The sequence below is a fragment of the Globicephala melas genome, chromosome 1, assembly GCF_963455315.2.
Source record: "Globicephala melas chromosome 1, mGloMel1.2, whole genome shotgun sequence".
In the NCBI taxonomy this organism is placed as follows: Eukaryota; Metazoa; Chordata; class Mammalia; order Artiodactyla; family Delphinidae; genus Globicephala; species Globicephala melas.
In genome coordinates this window covers 61,236,718-61,251,134 of record NC_083314.1, presented here as the reverse complement: position 1 = coordinate 61,251,134, position 14,417 = coordinate 61,236,718, and the positions used below count along the sequence as shown (strand labels likewise).

The following is a 14,417-nucleotide window of genomic DNA, read 5'->3' as shown; positions in this document are numbered from 1 at the left end:
GTCTCAGGCAGCGGTTCTCGACCAGGAGCAATTTGCCCCTGAGGAGGGGACATTTGCAATTGTCTAAGGACACTTTTGGTTGTCACAGCTGGAATGAGAAAAGCTGCTACGGACACCTGGTAGAGGTCAGGGGTGCTGCTAAACATCCTATAACACACAGGCAAGCCCCACAGCAAAGACTAATCTGGCCCGATTGTCAATAGTGCCAGGGTTGAGAAACCCTGGGCTAGGGTATGATTATGGGAATTAGCAGCTGGGATAGGCCTGAGGATAAGATCGTTGGAGAAGATAAGATAAACAAAGAGATCAGGGTTTTGGAAGGTTCTTCCTATGACTAATGGAAGCTCCAAGAATTATGACAAGAGTGGGAGAAAGAGCCAGGGATAAGAGGAAGTTAACTAGCTATGTATGGAGTTATTTTTCTGCAACTGGCTGATTGGCTGGAGTCAGAATTCATTTTCCTGGCTCCAAGAGCTGCATGTCCAAATTAGCCAAAGAGTGATGGTATGTTGTTGTTTTTAAAAGCCACTTGTTTATTAACCAGCTTTGGCATAATTAAATTGTCTGTCTTAAATAGATTGTCTAAAAGCCCATTTAGGCATTTGGTTGGTCTTTTTGGTCAAAATTCCATGACTGTAAACTTGGGCACTTGGCCTAGTTGCATCATTAAATAACATCTCAGGGTAACAGTTCTTGCAGCCAGGCCTTGTGGCAGGGATCTGGTTTGAAAAAAAATCCTTGAGAAACTTTATCTGTTGACTTTAAAGACTGTGGCTTTCCATGCAGTGCTCATCCCAGTGGAGAAAACTAGTCAAAATCACACAGAGTAAATAAGGGTTACAAACCAGTGCTTCTCCCTGGAATAAACTGGTCAAATTGTCCAGTTTTATGCTTTGTCCTTCATTTTGAACTCAAGTGCCCTGGGGCTGCTTTTCTGCCTACCCACAATAGCAAGGAACTGTCTTTTGTTTGCTTCTTGGTTAAAAGAAGGGCTTGTTTTGAGGTTTGGACCACGAAGAATAATCCATTGTTCCCTATAATAATAATCCACCCTCTTTAGCAGAAAAAAATCTGCTTGATGCAGTGTGGCTATCAGTTTATTTAGAAGAATGGCCAAAAGTGCCCATTGTGTCGTGAGGATAAACATTTGGAAGATGGTTGGGAGGAATGGGGGAGTACTCTTGTTCTCCTTAGCCTGGAGTCATAGTTAAGACCTCAGGAAGAAAAAATTCTGAATATGACCATCAGTCCTGGGTGACAATACCCTTCCTTATTCTGCTTGTCTGTTACATTCTAAGAATAATTGGAACACTGCAGATAGGGATACTCTCCTGACTATTTCTTTAAAAGAACCTTATTTTGAAAATGGGTGTTTTTAATCTCTTCTATATTAGCTCTAATTGTTTCCACTTTTAGGCCAAATAAGTTTCTTTCTAACCTTCTTTCATGAAAGGGTCTCTTTTTGCGTGAAGATTATTTTATTTTAGCAGGAATCCTTAATAATTCTTGCAGTTGCCTCTGATTATAGATCTCGGAAAAAGAGCTATTTTTATATGCCAAGTGATAGACATTTTAATTACTACTTCCTGGGCTTAGGCTAACTGAAAAAACTCAGTGAATAAATGAATATGTGACCCAGTGTGGTCAGTTATTTCTTGAGTACACGTGTATCTAGCACACTAAAATCCAGAGGTAGGTAAGATTTCACTAATGAAAGCAAGATATGTTATTTTTGCCTTAAATACCTTATAGGAAAAGGGTTAGTTAAATAATAAACATGGCTTTAAAATAAAGTGATTTCTTACCTCAAACAGTTTTAATTGCTTTATATATGGAAGATGAGAAAAGATCAACTTGATATAAATTGAAATGTAGCAGGTGAATATGAGAACTATTTAAAGAAGTAAAACTATGGCCTCCACATCATTAAAAACAGACCGTCAGAGAAGCATGATGAGATGTCCTTCAGTAGATGAATGGATAAACTGTAGTACGTCCGTACAAAGGATATTATTCAGCAATAAAATGAAATGGGCTTTCATGCCACAAAATGACATGGAGGAAGCTTAAATTAATATTAATAAGCTTAATATATTAATATTAAGATTAAATTAATATAAGTGAGAGAAGCCAATCTGAAAAGGCTACATTTACTGAGTGATTCCAAATATAGAATATTCTCAACGTTAGTGCTACACGAATGCAAGATGTTAATAATAGGGGAAACTGGGGCTTGGGGGAAGCGAGAGGGAATATATGGGAACTTCCTACTTTCTGCAAACCTCAAACTGCTCTGAAAAATAGTCTGCTAGTTCAAAAGAAAACATAAATATTAGGTATAACTGAACCAGTAAAAATGTCTTCTTATTAGAAAGCAAAAATCCCAGACTCTCAGTGGTTTAGTCTGTAGGAAGTACCTGGCTATATAATATTCTGCCAGAAATGTATAGTACACAGTGCTGATGGATTACTGTATACATCTTGTAACGGTTCTTGTATCTTTTCTTTGTCCTCTGATAAACATGCACAGTGGTATTCATGCTAAATCCTACTCTTAAGCTTTCCTTGTTCCTTTCTCTCCAGTGACTGCTGGTGTATCGGCCCTGGAGGTGTATACACCAAAAGAAATCTTCGTGGCAAATGGGACACAAGGGAAGCTGACATGCAAGTTCAAGTCTACTAACACGACCGGCACGTTGACCTCAGTCTCCTGGAGCTTCCAGCCAGAGGGGACTGACACCACTGTGTCGGTAGGAATGCTTGTCTGCTGTCCGCTGGTCATACCTCACGGGGTTCTTTACTGCTCTAGTGTGATTAACGATCCAGCCTTCTGATTGCACACTTGCAAAATGAGTGAGTTTGTTATCAGGGACTTCAAGGCCCTTCTTTTGCTTCAGACTCTCCAAAAAAATAAATTCATCATCTCTTAAATGCAGCTTCTTATCTATATTGATACTGATATTGATATCTCTATCTACCTATCTATCTGTATACTGGGTTGGAATGTATGCCTGATTTCCAAATGTTTGAGTGGACCTGTGTCCCTCAGGATTTATAAAAAGGAAGGCCACTTGGGTGTTGTGTCTGAATAGGAAGGAAAGGTGAGGTAAAGTCAGAGATTACAAATTTATATGACTTCCTCACTGGGTCCAATTGGGTATGGTTCTGGGTAAAAGAGTCCCGGAGTTAGTGAGAGCAGGAAACCATGCAAATGTCATGGGGAAGCAGAGTCAGAGGCATTCTTTTGCTTCCCATAAATATGGCATCAACATGGAACACGTATCCTATAGATGCAAAATTAAACACACAGATTTACCCAGGAGAGTCCAAAGAATTATTTAAATTTGTGAAGATTTCCCACTGACATCTTTTGCCAGACTAGAAGTGAGGGACATTGTTTTATCTATAGAAAGTAAAGCAGCATCAGGAAGACACCCAGATGCTCTTTCCTTCAAAGAGCAGTTTTACTTATGCTCAAAACATTCTTGTCATGTGGGTCAAAGCAGGTTTACATACCCCAAGCCTTAATATTAAGAACATGCTGTATTTCTTTTTTTTAATAAATTTATTTATTTATTTACTTACTTATTTATTTTTGGCCATGTTGGGTCTTCGTTGCTGCGCGCAGGCTTTCTCTAGTTGCGGCGAGCGGGGGGCTACTCTTCGTTGCGGTGCACGGGTTTCTCATTGCGGTGGCTTCTCTTGTTGTGGAGCATCGGCTCTAGGCACGTGGGCTTCAGTATTTGTGGCACATGGGCTCAGTAGTTGTGGCGCACGGGCTTAGTTGCTCTGTGGCATGTGGGATCTTCCCAGACCAGGGCTCGAACCTGTGTCCCCTGCGCTGGCAGGCAGATTCTTAACTACTGTGCCACCAGGGAAGTCCAAACATGCCGTATTTCTGATTAATGTTTTTAGCTAATCAATTTATACTTACACACCAGTCTGATTATGGTTCATTCCAGAATGTTCAGTCACTGATACAGGATCCTTTACCTCCCAAATGTCAGGGCATAGTTAATAAGATGAGCAGGACACTCTTCGTTTTTATAGATTTTCAGGAGAAGTAAAATCAAGCCCAGCATACCAGATATGGGTTTTCTGGTCCATGGAATTAGGGTCCACATGTCTAAAACAGAGCTCATCTTTTCTCCCCTCTGTTTCCCTTCTGTGCTAGTTCTTTTTGGGTATTTATGTTCTTCTAGGGACCTGATTTTTTTTTTAAATCTCGAGCTTTGTAGAGGGGGTGGTTGTCCTTCCTTCCCCATCCACTACCTCTTCCCTTCTATTCCTCACACCCACCCTGAGAAATAAGGACGTTTGCTGGCTCTTCCTACTTTGTTTCTGGCATCTAGCTTTTTGTCAGCCTTCCTGCTTCTCCCCTCTCCATTAAGTGATAAAAACTGTGTGCCGCGACTTGTGCGGCAACCCCCTTGGTTATTCCCCGACTTCAAATTATCCATCTTTCAACCCAGTCCTGCAGTCTATCAGGTGCCTTGTCTTAAAACAGTTCTTTTTTTTTTTTTTTGCGGTACACGGGCCTCTCACTGTTGTGGCCTCTCCCGTTGCGGAGCACAGGCTCCGGACATGCAGGCCCAGCAGCCATGGCTCACGGGCCCAGCCGCTCCGTGGCATGTGGGGTCCTCCCGGACCGGGGCACGAACCCGTGTCCCCTGCATCGGCAGGCGGACTCTCAACCACTGCGCCACCAGGGAAGCCCCTTAAAACAGTTCTTTCACCTCACCACTGCCCTAGTCAGAGTCCTCAGAGTTTCCCATTGCAAACAGTGCTTGTTTGTTCTAGCCCCACTTCTATTCTCTCACGTGATCTCCTTCAGTCTCGTAAAAAGTGCTTTATTGCTTTGTTTTTCCACTTCTGAACTCTTGCCATTTAAGTTGTATCCCATCTTCACATTGTGATCCCTCCATAAGACCTCTTTTGATCTTTTTATCTCTTCTTAAAAACTCCCTGCCCATGTTTTCTGGGCCACTCCCTTGCTATGACAGTTTTTCTCTTCTTTATCTTGAATGTAAGCATTTTGAGGGTAGAGATCTATCTTACACCTTTGGCGTCCCTCATGGTTTTAACACAGTGGCTTTTACTTAATAAATGTTGGTTGATAAGGAGATCTAGTCCCTTTTTGTGTGTGAGTTTTTTTACTGTTTCATTTCTCTCTTTCTTACTGGTTTGACCAAAGCGTTATTAATCAGTGCGGTTCAGCAAACATACAGTTCCTGTGCTGTGCTAAGTGTGGAGGAGCACAGAGAGAAATACAGCTTGCACCCTGCCTTCAGAGGGCACCCAGTCTGATGAGGGAGAGGTTTGCGGAGACCCAAAGGTGGGAAAGAGTGTAGTGTAGGTCTATGTTGCTGCTTCAGAGGATACTTGTAGATGAGGTAGGAAGGAAAGCAGAGACCAGATGACAGAAGGACTTGTTTGCTAAGCTAAGAGTTTATGGTTTATTTCCTGGTTAAGAAGAGAGGTGAAGGGTTTGGGGCAGGCGAGATATAATCAGACATGAGAGGCATTAAATAATGAAAATAGCTTAAGCTTTGAATTCTGTCTCTGAGACCTGTGACCTTGAGTAAGTCACTAAGGTTTTCTGAGCCTCTTTCCTCACTTGCCAAATATCTGCCAAGGTGAATCTCACCTTGCAGCGTGGTTATGAGTGTCAGAGGGTTACTTTTCATGGTACTTCACATTTCTGCCCATCTTACAAGCAGAGGCCCTGGCTACCTTTCTTGTTCAGTGACTAGCTTTGGAAGGCAGAGACGGTGTCTCCCTCTGGAGCAGAGGACAGGTTTGCTTACTGTCCAAGATAGTAATATGTCTCCCTTTGGGGCCATTATAAAAGATTTGGGTTTCCTAAGCTTGGGGCTCCTCAGCTGTGATACCGAGCCTCTGCACGCACAGCATCCACCCAAGCCCCTCCGTGCCGTCCCTGTGGGCCTTGGGGGGCAGGGGCCACAGATAAAAACATGCTGCTGGCTGTTTGTAAGTAATAGGGTCCTTTGTCTCCAAGTCTTCTTCATGAGAACAAAGACTTCCCAGGAGTCTTGTGTCTTCTGCCAGCATCTGTGAACCTGTGGCAGACTTGCAGGGAGGGTAAAACCTCAGAGCCTTCATAGTTCCTAACAAGCATTAGTTATAGTAAACACAGGGTATATATTTGATAAATGGTTTTTAATTTTTTTTTTCCCAATAATCATTCAGGCCTTGTGGAGGATGGATTAGAGGAGCTTGAGACCAGTTAAGAGGTCATAGCCCAAGATGCTGAGGACATGAACATCAGGTATTATCAGTGGGAATTAAATAGAAAAGAGAAACTTAGGACATGGAATTGACAGGATTGGGGATTTTTTTTTTCTTTAATGATTCATTATCTATTTATTTATTTTTGGCTGCGTCAGGTCTTAGTTGCGGCATGCAGGATCCTCGTTGAGGTATGCAGGATCTTTTGTTGTGGTGCACGGGCTTCTCTCTAGTTGTCGCCTGTGGGTTTTCTCTTCTCTAGTTGTGGCGTGCAGGCTCCAGGGTGTGTGTGCTCTGTAGTTTGCGGCATGCGGGCTCTAGTTGAGGCACACGAGCTCAGTAGTTGTGGAGCGCGGGCTTAGTTGCCCCACAGCATGCAAGATGCTAGTTCCCCGACCAGGGATGGAACCCGCATCCCCTGCATTGGAAGGTGGATTCTTCACCACTGGACCACCAGGGAAGTCCCAGGATCGGGAAATTAATTGGATGGGAAGGAAGACAGAGGAATTAACGATAACTCCAAAATTTATGGTTTGGGAGACTGGCATGTAGCCATCAGTCAAGATGAGATACACAGGTAGAAGGTGGAGTTGATAGGAGAAGGTGGCAGACTTGGAGGGTGGAGGCAGCTGCGTGAGTAGGCAGTTGGATTGGGGTCTAGATCTCCAGGAAGCACTATGCGTGAGAGAGGTTTGCGCGTTAACAAAATGTAGATGGCCATTAAATCATAGGAATGGGTGAGATTGCACAGGGGTTTGCAGCTTCCACAAAAGGTTCTGAAAATGTTGTGCTTGGATTGCCAGTGCAGCTCAGTGGTTGACTAATGCTCATTTCCACCACCCTCCCCAACCCCACTATCGCCCCATCTGTGAATATGAACAGACATCCAGCCTCTAGCAGAGGTGCTTGGATTGAAGCCGCATATCAGGATAGATCCCCACCCACCAGGCCTGACCTTACTTCCAGGGGGCTGGGTTTGACAAAGTGTTCCCTTGCTGAAAGCAGGTCTGAGGAGAGAGTGAGAGTGGAAAGAGGAAGGGGCTAAAGGCTGAACCTGCAAAGGCGGACGAGAACATTTTGGGTTGTCTGGGCTGTGTTCCTTTCACACGTCCATGACTTTTCTGTAGGAAACCAATAAGTAAGACTGGGGAACCCATCAGATTAACTGATCTGTGATATTTGGGCTTCTTTTTCTTGATGGCTTTGCATATCTTAATGGTAAGCTTTGTGAGTTAAGGCTGAAACCTTTGGATTCACTGGGCTCAACTGTGGTGCCCATCAGAGCACTGGCTTTGAAGAGTCAGGTGGTCCTGACTTTAACTCTGGATCCACCACCTATTGTCATTGTGACATTGGGCAAATGGTTTCTCTGAGTCTCCATTTCCTTATTATAAAAATATGGGTGGTAATTGCTACACCACTGGGCTATTGAGAGGTTTAGAGAGAACGTACACATTTATTTCTCCAACTGAAACAGGGTTGAACTCCATGATTTCTAAATCCCTGTCTGGCTTAGGTTCTATAGCCTGAGATTTGTAATATGATGTGGCATTTCTTTCTGGATGAAGTCTTTTTTTCACATCCTTCTACTCCGCCATCTTGATTGGAGCTCCTCAGATGACGTCTTTTTTTAAAAAAACCCTTCACAGCATGCCTATAATAGAGTTTAGAACTTCTACCTTTGAGAATAGCTCATGTGTTCTTTTTTTCTAATTGCAGTTTTTCCACTACTCCCAAGGGCAAGTGTATGCCGGGAATTACCCACCATTTAAGGACAGAATCAGCTGGGCTGGAGACCTCGACAAGAAAGATGCGTCAATCAACATAGAAAATATGCAGTTTATACACAACGGCACCTACATCTGTGATGTCAAAAATCCGCCTGACATTGTTGTCCAGCCAGGACACATTAGGCTTTATGTTGTAGAGAAAGGTACTTCCTTGAGTATTTTTGCAGTAATGATTCAGTCCCCTTTATTTCATGCTTAGTTAGAGAACAAGAGTTACATTTCAGGGTGTGTTTGAAAGGGGTATTTCTGCCATACAGTTATGCTCCCTGTTTCCATCGACCTGTGGCTCTACCGAACATGCCTGGGGGTCAGGGAGCTCATTCCCACCGGAGTGGCTGATTTCTCCATTTATAAACCTGCTGTCTGGGGCATACTGATCAGATTAAAGGAGTATGAATTTTTCACTGTTAATTAGAAGTAAGGCCAGATTCATTATAGTTGGATGGGGTGAGTATTGGGAAAGAAGGAGATTAATATTGTTTTAATATTCTCCAGGAGAAAGCTTTAACATTGGCAGAAACAGTATAGCTATTTCTTCACCTTTTTTGGAGAATAAGCAGGCAATGCGGGTTCTGCTCTCTCATTTCGAGACAAAGTCTGCTTTGTTGGAGAATAGATTGAGGTAAATTCACATCCCCAGCTTTTCTTCGATTTTAGAGCACTGGGAGGGATTATGTATATAGAAATGTTTTTAGTTCTAAAGCTCATTCTTTATCAGCTAATGTTCCTATGTCATCAGTTAGGTACTAGGATCTCATAATTTGGATAATCAAATAGGGTATGGTAATTGCTAAAGGAAGACACTTGTTTATTAACTTGATACAATTCCATTTCTTCTCTCTGTCGCAGTGTACCTTAAACCTGTTTTGTTCTTTCTCTCTAGAGATTTTGCCTGCGTTTCCCGTTTGGGTGGTGGTGGGTATAGTTACTGCTGTGGTCCTGGGTCTCACGCTGCTCATCACCATGATTCTGGCTGTCCTCTATAGAAGGAAAAACTCTAAACGGGATTACACCGGGTAAGCAGCTCTGCTTTTGGGGGGAAGGGTGGAGGGAAGGAATCAGAGTTTATGAAAACTTCTGTATGCTTTATGGGAAAAGAATTGTGAAGAATTAGCTACCGTTAGCATTCATGTCGGAATCGAGCCATCTTCTTAGAAGATGTTCTGACACGGGCAAGCAGAAATCAGTGGCCTGCTGTTAAACGTAGACTATGACACTAATCCCTGTTTCAGTTTCTTTCTTAGGTTTGGTGAAACGGACTGCTCAGTAGTCTGTGCTCTGTGTTTCAGTATCATCCACTCTGCAGTTAGCATTATTAAGCCACAGATATCACTTACCTAATATGAGTTTAACTTGATCTCTAGGTAATAATCTCATAAGGTTCTTCTTTTCAGTTAGGTAAACATAATAATGATAAGAGGAGTATGCTGATAAATGACCCCCCCCCCGATGTGATGATGCAGGGCTTTTCCTGTTTGTAGTTTGGTTTATTGCTTTGACCATTCTGGAATGCATGGCTGGACTCATCCAAGCTGAGTTAATAAGAGTTGCAAAATATACCAGCAATAAAGAAGACTTTCGTTTTGTTTGCGGCTTCTCAAAGAGAACATGTTTGAGCATAGGGTGTGTGTCTAATTGAAGGACCCTCTCTTTCTGCCACTCCAGCTGGAAAGCTAGCCTGTATAAGCTTGGTAGAACTCGTGTGGTAAGACTGAGAGTGAGGCTGGGTTTCAGTTGATGTAGCACGAGCTGCATCCCCGGTGCACGGAAGGGACTGTGGTTGAGGGTTGCATGCCCTGGACTCCCTGGCTGGTGGATGGTGGGGACCTCTCGCTTTGGGCTGTGCCGCTCTACTTTTTAGGAGTGCTGTGTTTTAAGGAGTTTTAAGTGTTCAAATTCAGATATCATTTGCTTGGAATGTTTCTATTCCGCTGACTGCACCTGCCCCCTTGCATGGTGAGTGGTTTATGATGAAATGTAACCGAAGCATTGGTTTTCGACATGAAACTAATCCAGGGTGGTGACACGCCAGTCTCTGTAGTTCACGCTTTTTGGGTTAATAAAGGCACAGAAAAGTGTGCCTTAGAATTCTGCATGGCATCGTGAATGCTGCTATTCTTCTTACTTTGGTTTTTTTTTCCCCCTCCCCTGCCTTTTCTACCTTGGTGTGCCGGGATCAGATCCTGCCTATCTTCCACTTCTTAAGAAAAGCTGACATAGACGACACATTGGGACTATAACAGGGCTGGGTCTCCTCTTCCACTCCCACTAGACACATGGTAACTAATCACATTGGCCGTTGCTGTTAATATTCATGTGTATGTATTCAGCCCATCTCCCTTGTTGACAACTAACTAGCCAGCTCTGAGCTAACCCAACAGCTATCATGGTTTGTCCACAAATATGTCATGTGTCTGTGTTAGAAACATGTTGAGTGTACCATCCCAATGAAATTGGGTTGTCAGGTTTTATGGTCATCTGAACATATATGTTCTTCATGTAAAATGCCTTTGTGTGTGTGTGTGTGTTTTAGTTTTTTTTATACTTGAACTGTAGTATTACTGAGTTAGACTCTTTGTGTTACAATACTCAAACCATTTTGGTTTGTGGCATATAGCCTCCCGGTTCAGAGAAGGCACAGTTTGCAGAATGCTTTGTACGCTTTGGTCTTAGTAACGACACTTTAAATGTGATTCTCTCCACACTCCTAAGATTTTTTAAAAGTACGTTATAAGGGATTGAAGCTCTGCTGAAGACACATCCCATTAGGGAATCCCTAATGAGTTACCTCCTGGCATTCACTTTCCCTGGTTTATTTATGAGATAGGGCTTGCTGTTGAAGACCCCGACGCCCCTGAAAAAGTTCAGGCCGTGTGATGTGGCATTCCACAGTTTCTTATCATCCATGACTTCCTGAATTTTCTTGGGTTTGGTTGCGGAATTGATGGGGAAACAAACTTATGGGGACCTAGGGGATGGAAGGAATGAGATAAGCCAAGGCTATGAGCCTGGATCAGTGTCTGTCATTTTGGAAGCACATTCAGAAGAGGTTTGCCTTTGATGATCACAAAAGCGAATTGCTATCAAGAAGGTATAGCTTGCTCCTTTAAACCTGTATCCCAAAGGAGGATTTATGGTAGGGAAAAAAGCCAAAGAAGCAAAAGGATAAATGTACATTGTAGCCAGAATCCCATCCAGCAGATATCATTGTTATAAACTGGGGCAAAGAGATTGCACCACATTGGATTCTTGTACCTCCCCTGGAGTAGCTTCACTGACTTGGAAGAATTAGTGTCAGGGATAAAAAAATAGTTTCAAGATACGTGATTGTTTTGATACTCATTGTTTTGTTGAGTTTTGTTTTTATACATCTTCTACTTCATTTTGTCATCACTTGCATTTCTATATTTTTTGTTTCCATTTATTTTAATTCCTTTTTTTTTTTTTTTTTTTTTTACATTCTCCAAATTGCCAACTCATCAGCTGCAATACATCAGAGAATGTGTCACCGGTTAAGCAGGCTCCACGGAAGTCCCCCTCCGACACAGAGGGTCTAGTAAAGAGCCTACCTTCTGGATCTCACCAGGTAATGGCTGATTGCAGTTCCGCCCACCATGCCATGCTCTGCAGTTTGGTGCTGTGTCACTCTGTGGGGTGTGGGAAAGAACACTGAGCTGTGAGAAACGGACAGAAAGAGAGAGAGCAAGAGAAACAGAGGGGAACGTAAGGGCTGGTTTCGGAGGACCACAAGAAGGTATGTAGGGAAGAATCTGACTTGAGTAAAGGTTTCCACCAAACCACCACTAACAGATTGGCCCAAGCAAAATTAGGAAATGACTTTGTCAGATGTAAATACTTCTTCCTTCGTTGCTCAAAGAAATAAAGCTAGTGAACTAGATTCTATACTGAGGTGTTCTATAAGCCATGGAATTCACAGGAAAAAGTTGATTTTAGTGTTGGTAATAGAACAGAAAAATTATTTTGTATGAATTCTTCAGGAGAAATTGAAAGTAAACATTTATCTGAATAATTAGTAGGCTCGATGAACAAGGAAAGGCTTTAGTTTCTGCTTCTTGTAGAAAGTACAGAGAAGAAATAACTTTCATTTGGAATTCAGCAGGAATCTGGCATTGTTAATATTGTGTTTTGGCCATGCTGGCGTAACTATAAATGGCAGAAATTCCAGAGCTTAGTACCAATTCTGGTCTTCTGGGGTAGAAAGCATTAGAAGGAATGTGGCCAGTTATAACTTTGCCCTGAGGAGGCGGGATTGAGGCTGTAGTGGGGCGGGTGGATTTAAGAGGAAGTAAAGGATAACAGTGTTTTGTGGAAGAAGTATTCCACAGTCTTAGTTCACAGTTGTCCTACGTGGTGAGGAAACTGAGGCATTGCGATGTTAAATTACTAAAAGCACAGACCCAGTTAGCAACAGAATTGGGGCGAGAACCTAGATTTCTAGGCATTGTCCTTCACAACATCAGGCTCCTTACTTGTTCCTAATCTGTCTGTCCATCTCTCTCATTCTGTTTGTCTCTCCGACTGTCTCTCTCGGATTATGTAGGATACCTCAGTTCACTAATTTGGATTGTGAATGGGAATAGGGTTGTGAATAAAGGCGTTAGAGTTACAGGTAGGCATGATACCTAAAGAAGCCTTGGAAACTTTTTCTTCTGTCCTTGAAATGCCATGGGCGTTGTTCTCCTGTTGAAAACAGACTGGGAGGAAAAAAAAAAAGAAACAATGGACTTTGGACACTGGAAAACAGGTTGTGCAGCACCATGATTCCTAAGAGAAGGGAAACAAATAAGGAGAGCCCTGTGATCGTCCCAGCTTACTCCTCAAGGCATTTTCCAGGCTGCAGTGCTGAGGGGAAAACAGAAACAGCTCACCTGTCTCACTGAATTGAGGAGGCGGACATCAGAGTTTGGGGAGGCCTCCTTAATCTTCTTGAGAAAGGATGCACAGCAGATACAAATTTTGAGGCTTCGTATGGTAGGCAGAATAATGACCTCCAAAAGATGCCCACATCCTAATCCCTGGAACCTATGGGATATGTTACCTTACCTGTCAAAAGGGACTTCGCAGCTGTGATTACAGATCTTGAGATGGGGAGATTTTCCTGGATTATCCATGTGGGCCGAATGTAATCATAAGGGTTCTTTTTTTTTGCGGTACGCAGGCCTCTCACTGCTGCGGCCTCTCCCGCTGCGGAGCACAGGCTCAGTGGCCATGGCTCACGGGCCCAGCCGCTCCGCGGCATGTGGGATCTTCCCGGACCAGGGCACGAACCCGCGTCCCCTGCATCGGCAGGCGGACTCTCAACCACTGCGCCACCAGGGAAGCCCCATAAAGGTTCTTATAAGAGGAAGGCAGGAGGGTGAGAGCCAGAGATTTGAAGATGCTATTCTACTGGCTTTGAAGATGAAGGAAGGGGTCACAAGCCAAGGAATGCAGGCAGCTTCCATAAGCTGGAAAAAGCAAGGAAGCAGATTCTCCCTAGAGCCCCTAGAAGGAATGCAGCCCTGCTGATGCCTTGATTTAGCCCAGTGAATCACATTTCAGACTTTTGACCTCCAAAACTGTAAGATAATACATTTGTTTTTAGCAGGTCTAAAATTGTTTTTATTCTCCTCCCTCAAGCTTGACTGATCATCTGGTTGGGTAGGATTCCAGGTTGGAAATCATTTTCCTACAGCATTGCTGATTTTTGTAGCTTCCAATGCTAAGAAGTTGATACAGTTCTGATTCCTCCTCCTTCGGGTGGGACCAGTTTTATACCCCTTCTCTTAGAATCTTCTTTATCCCTCATGCTCTGAAATTTTATAAAATTGTGGGCCTTTTTTGTTCATTGTACTGGCTACTCAGTGGGCTTTTTCAGTCTGAAAACTCTGCCCTTCAGTTTTAGGGTATTGTCTTCCATTATTCTTTGGAAAATTTCCTCCTTCCATTTTCTATCCTCTCTTTTGGAAATTCCTGTTAGCAGTTAGATCATCTAGAGCAGTCCTTTCGTTTTCTTAATTTTTTCCGTTTTGCAGTTTCTTCTAGAAAATTTCTGTAACTTTATCTTCCAACTTTTATTAAATATTTAATTTCTGCTATCTTTTTATTAATTTTCAAGAGCCATTGCTTATTCTGGTTCTGATAACCCGTACTTTTCATGGATGCATTGTCTTATCTCTCTGAGCATATCATTTTTTCTTGTTTCATGATTTTTAAACAATGTTTTCTTCTGTTACTAGATTTTGCTGTTTCTTTTGAATTCCCTTTTTTCTTTTATAATTTTTGTCTGTCACGTTAAAAGCTTTCCTCAAATGCCCAGCGATCCTTGGTTATCTGTTTGTATTGAAGGCACTCAGATCTGATCACGAGCTCTAAGCA

General features: G+C 42.7%; 1 protein-coding gene across 1 annotated transcript in view; it reads left to right on the top strand.

Annotated features, from left to right (window-relative positions):
• Positions 1-14,417, top strand: part of MPZL1 (myelin protein zero like 1) — a 61,468-nt gene that overhangs the window by 36,749 nt on the left and 10,302 nt on the right. The window contains exons 2-5 of the mRNA XM_030875565.2: positions 2,584-2,750; positions 7,969-8,182; positions 8,923-9,055; positions 11,523-11,625. Coding sequence (XP_030731425.1) covers positions 2,584-2,750; positions 7,969-8,182; positions 8,923-9,055; positions 11,523-11,625 — 617 coding nt within the window. The remainder of the gene's footprint in view (positions 1-2,583; positions 2,751-7,968; positions 8,183-8,922; positions 9,056-11,522; positions 11,626-14,417) is intronic.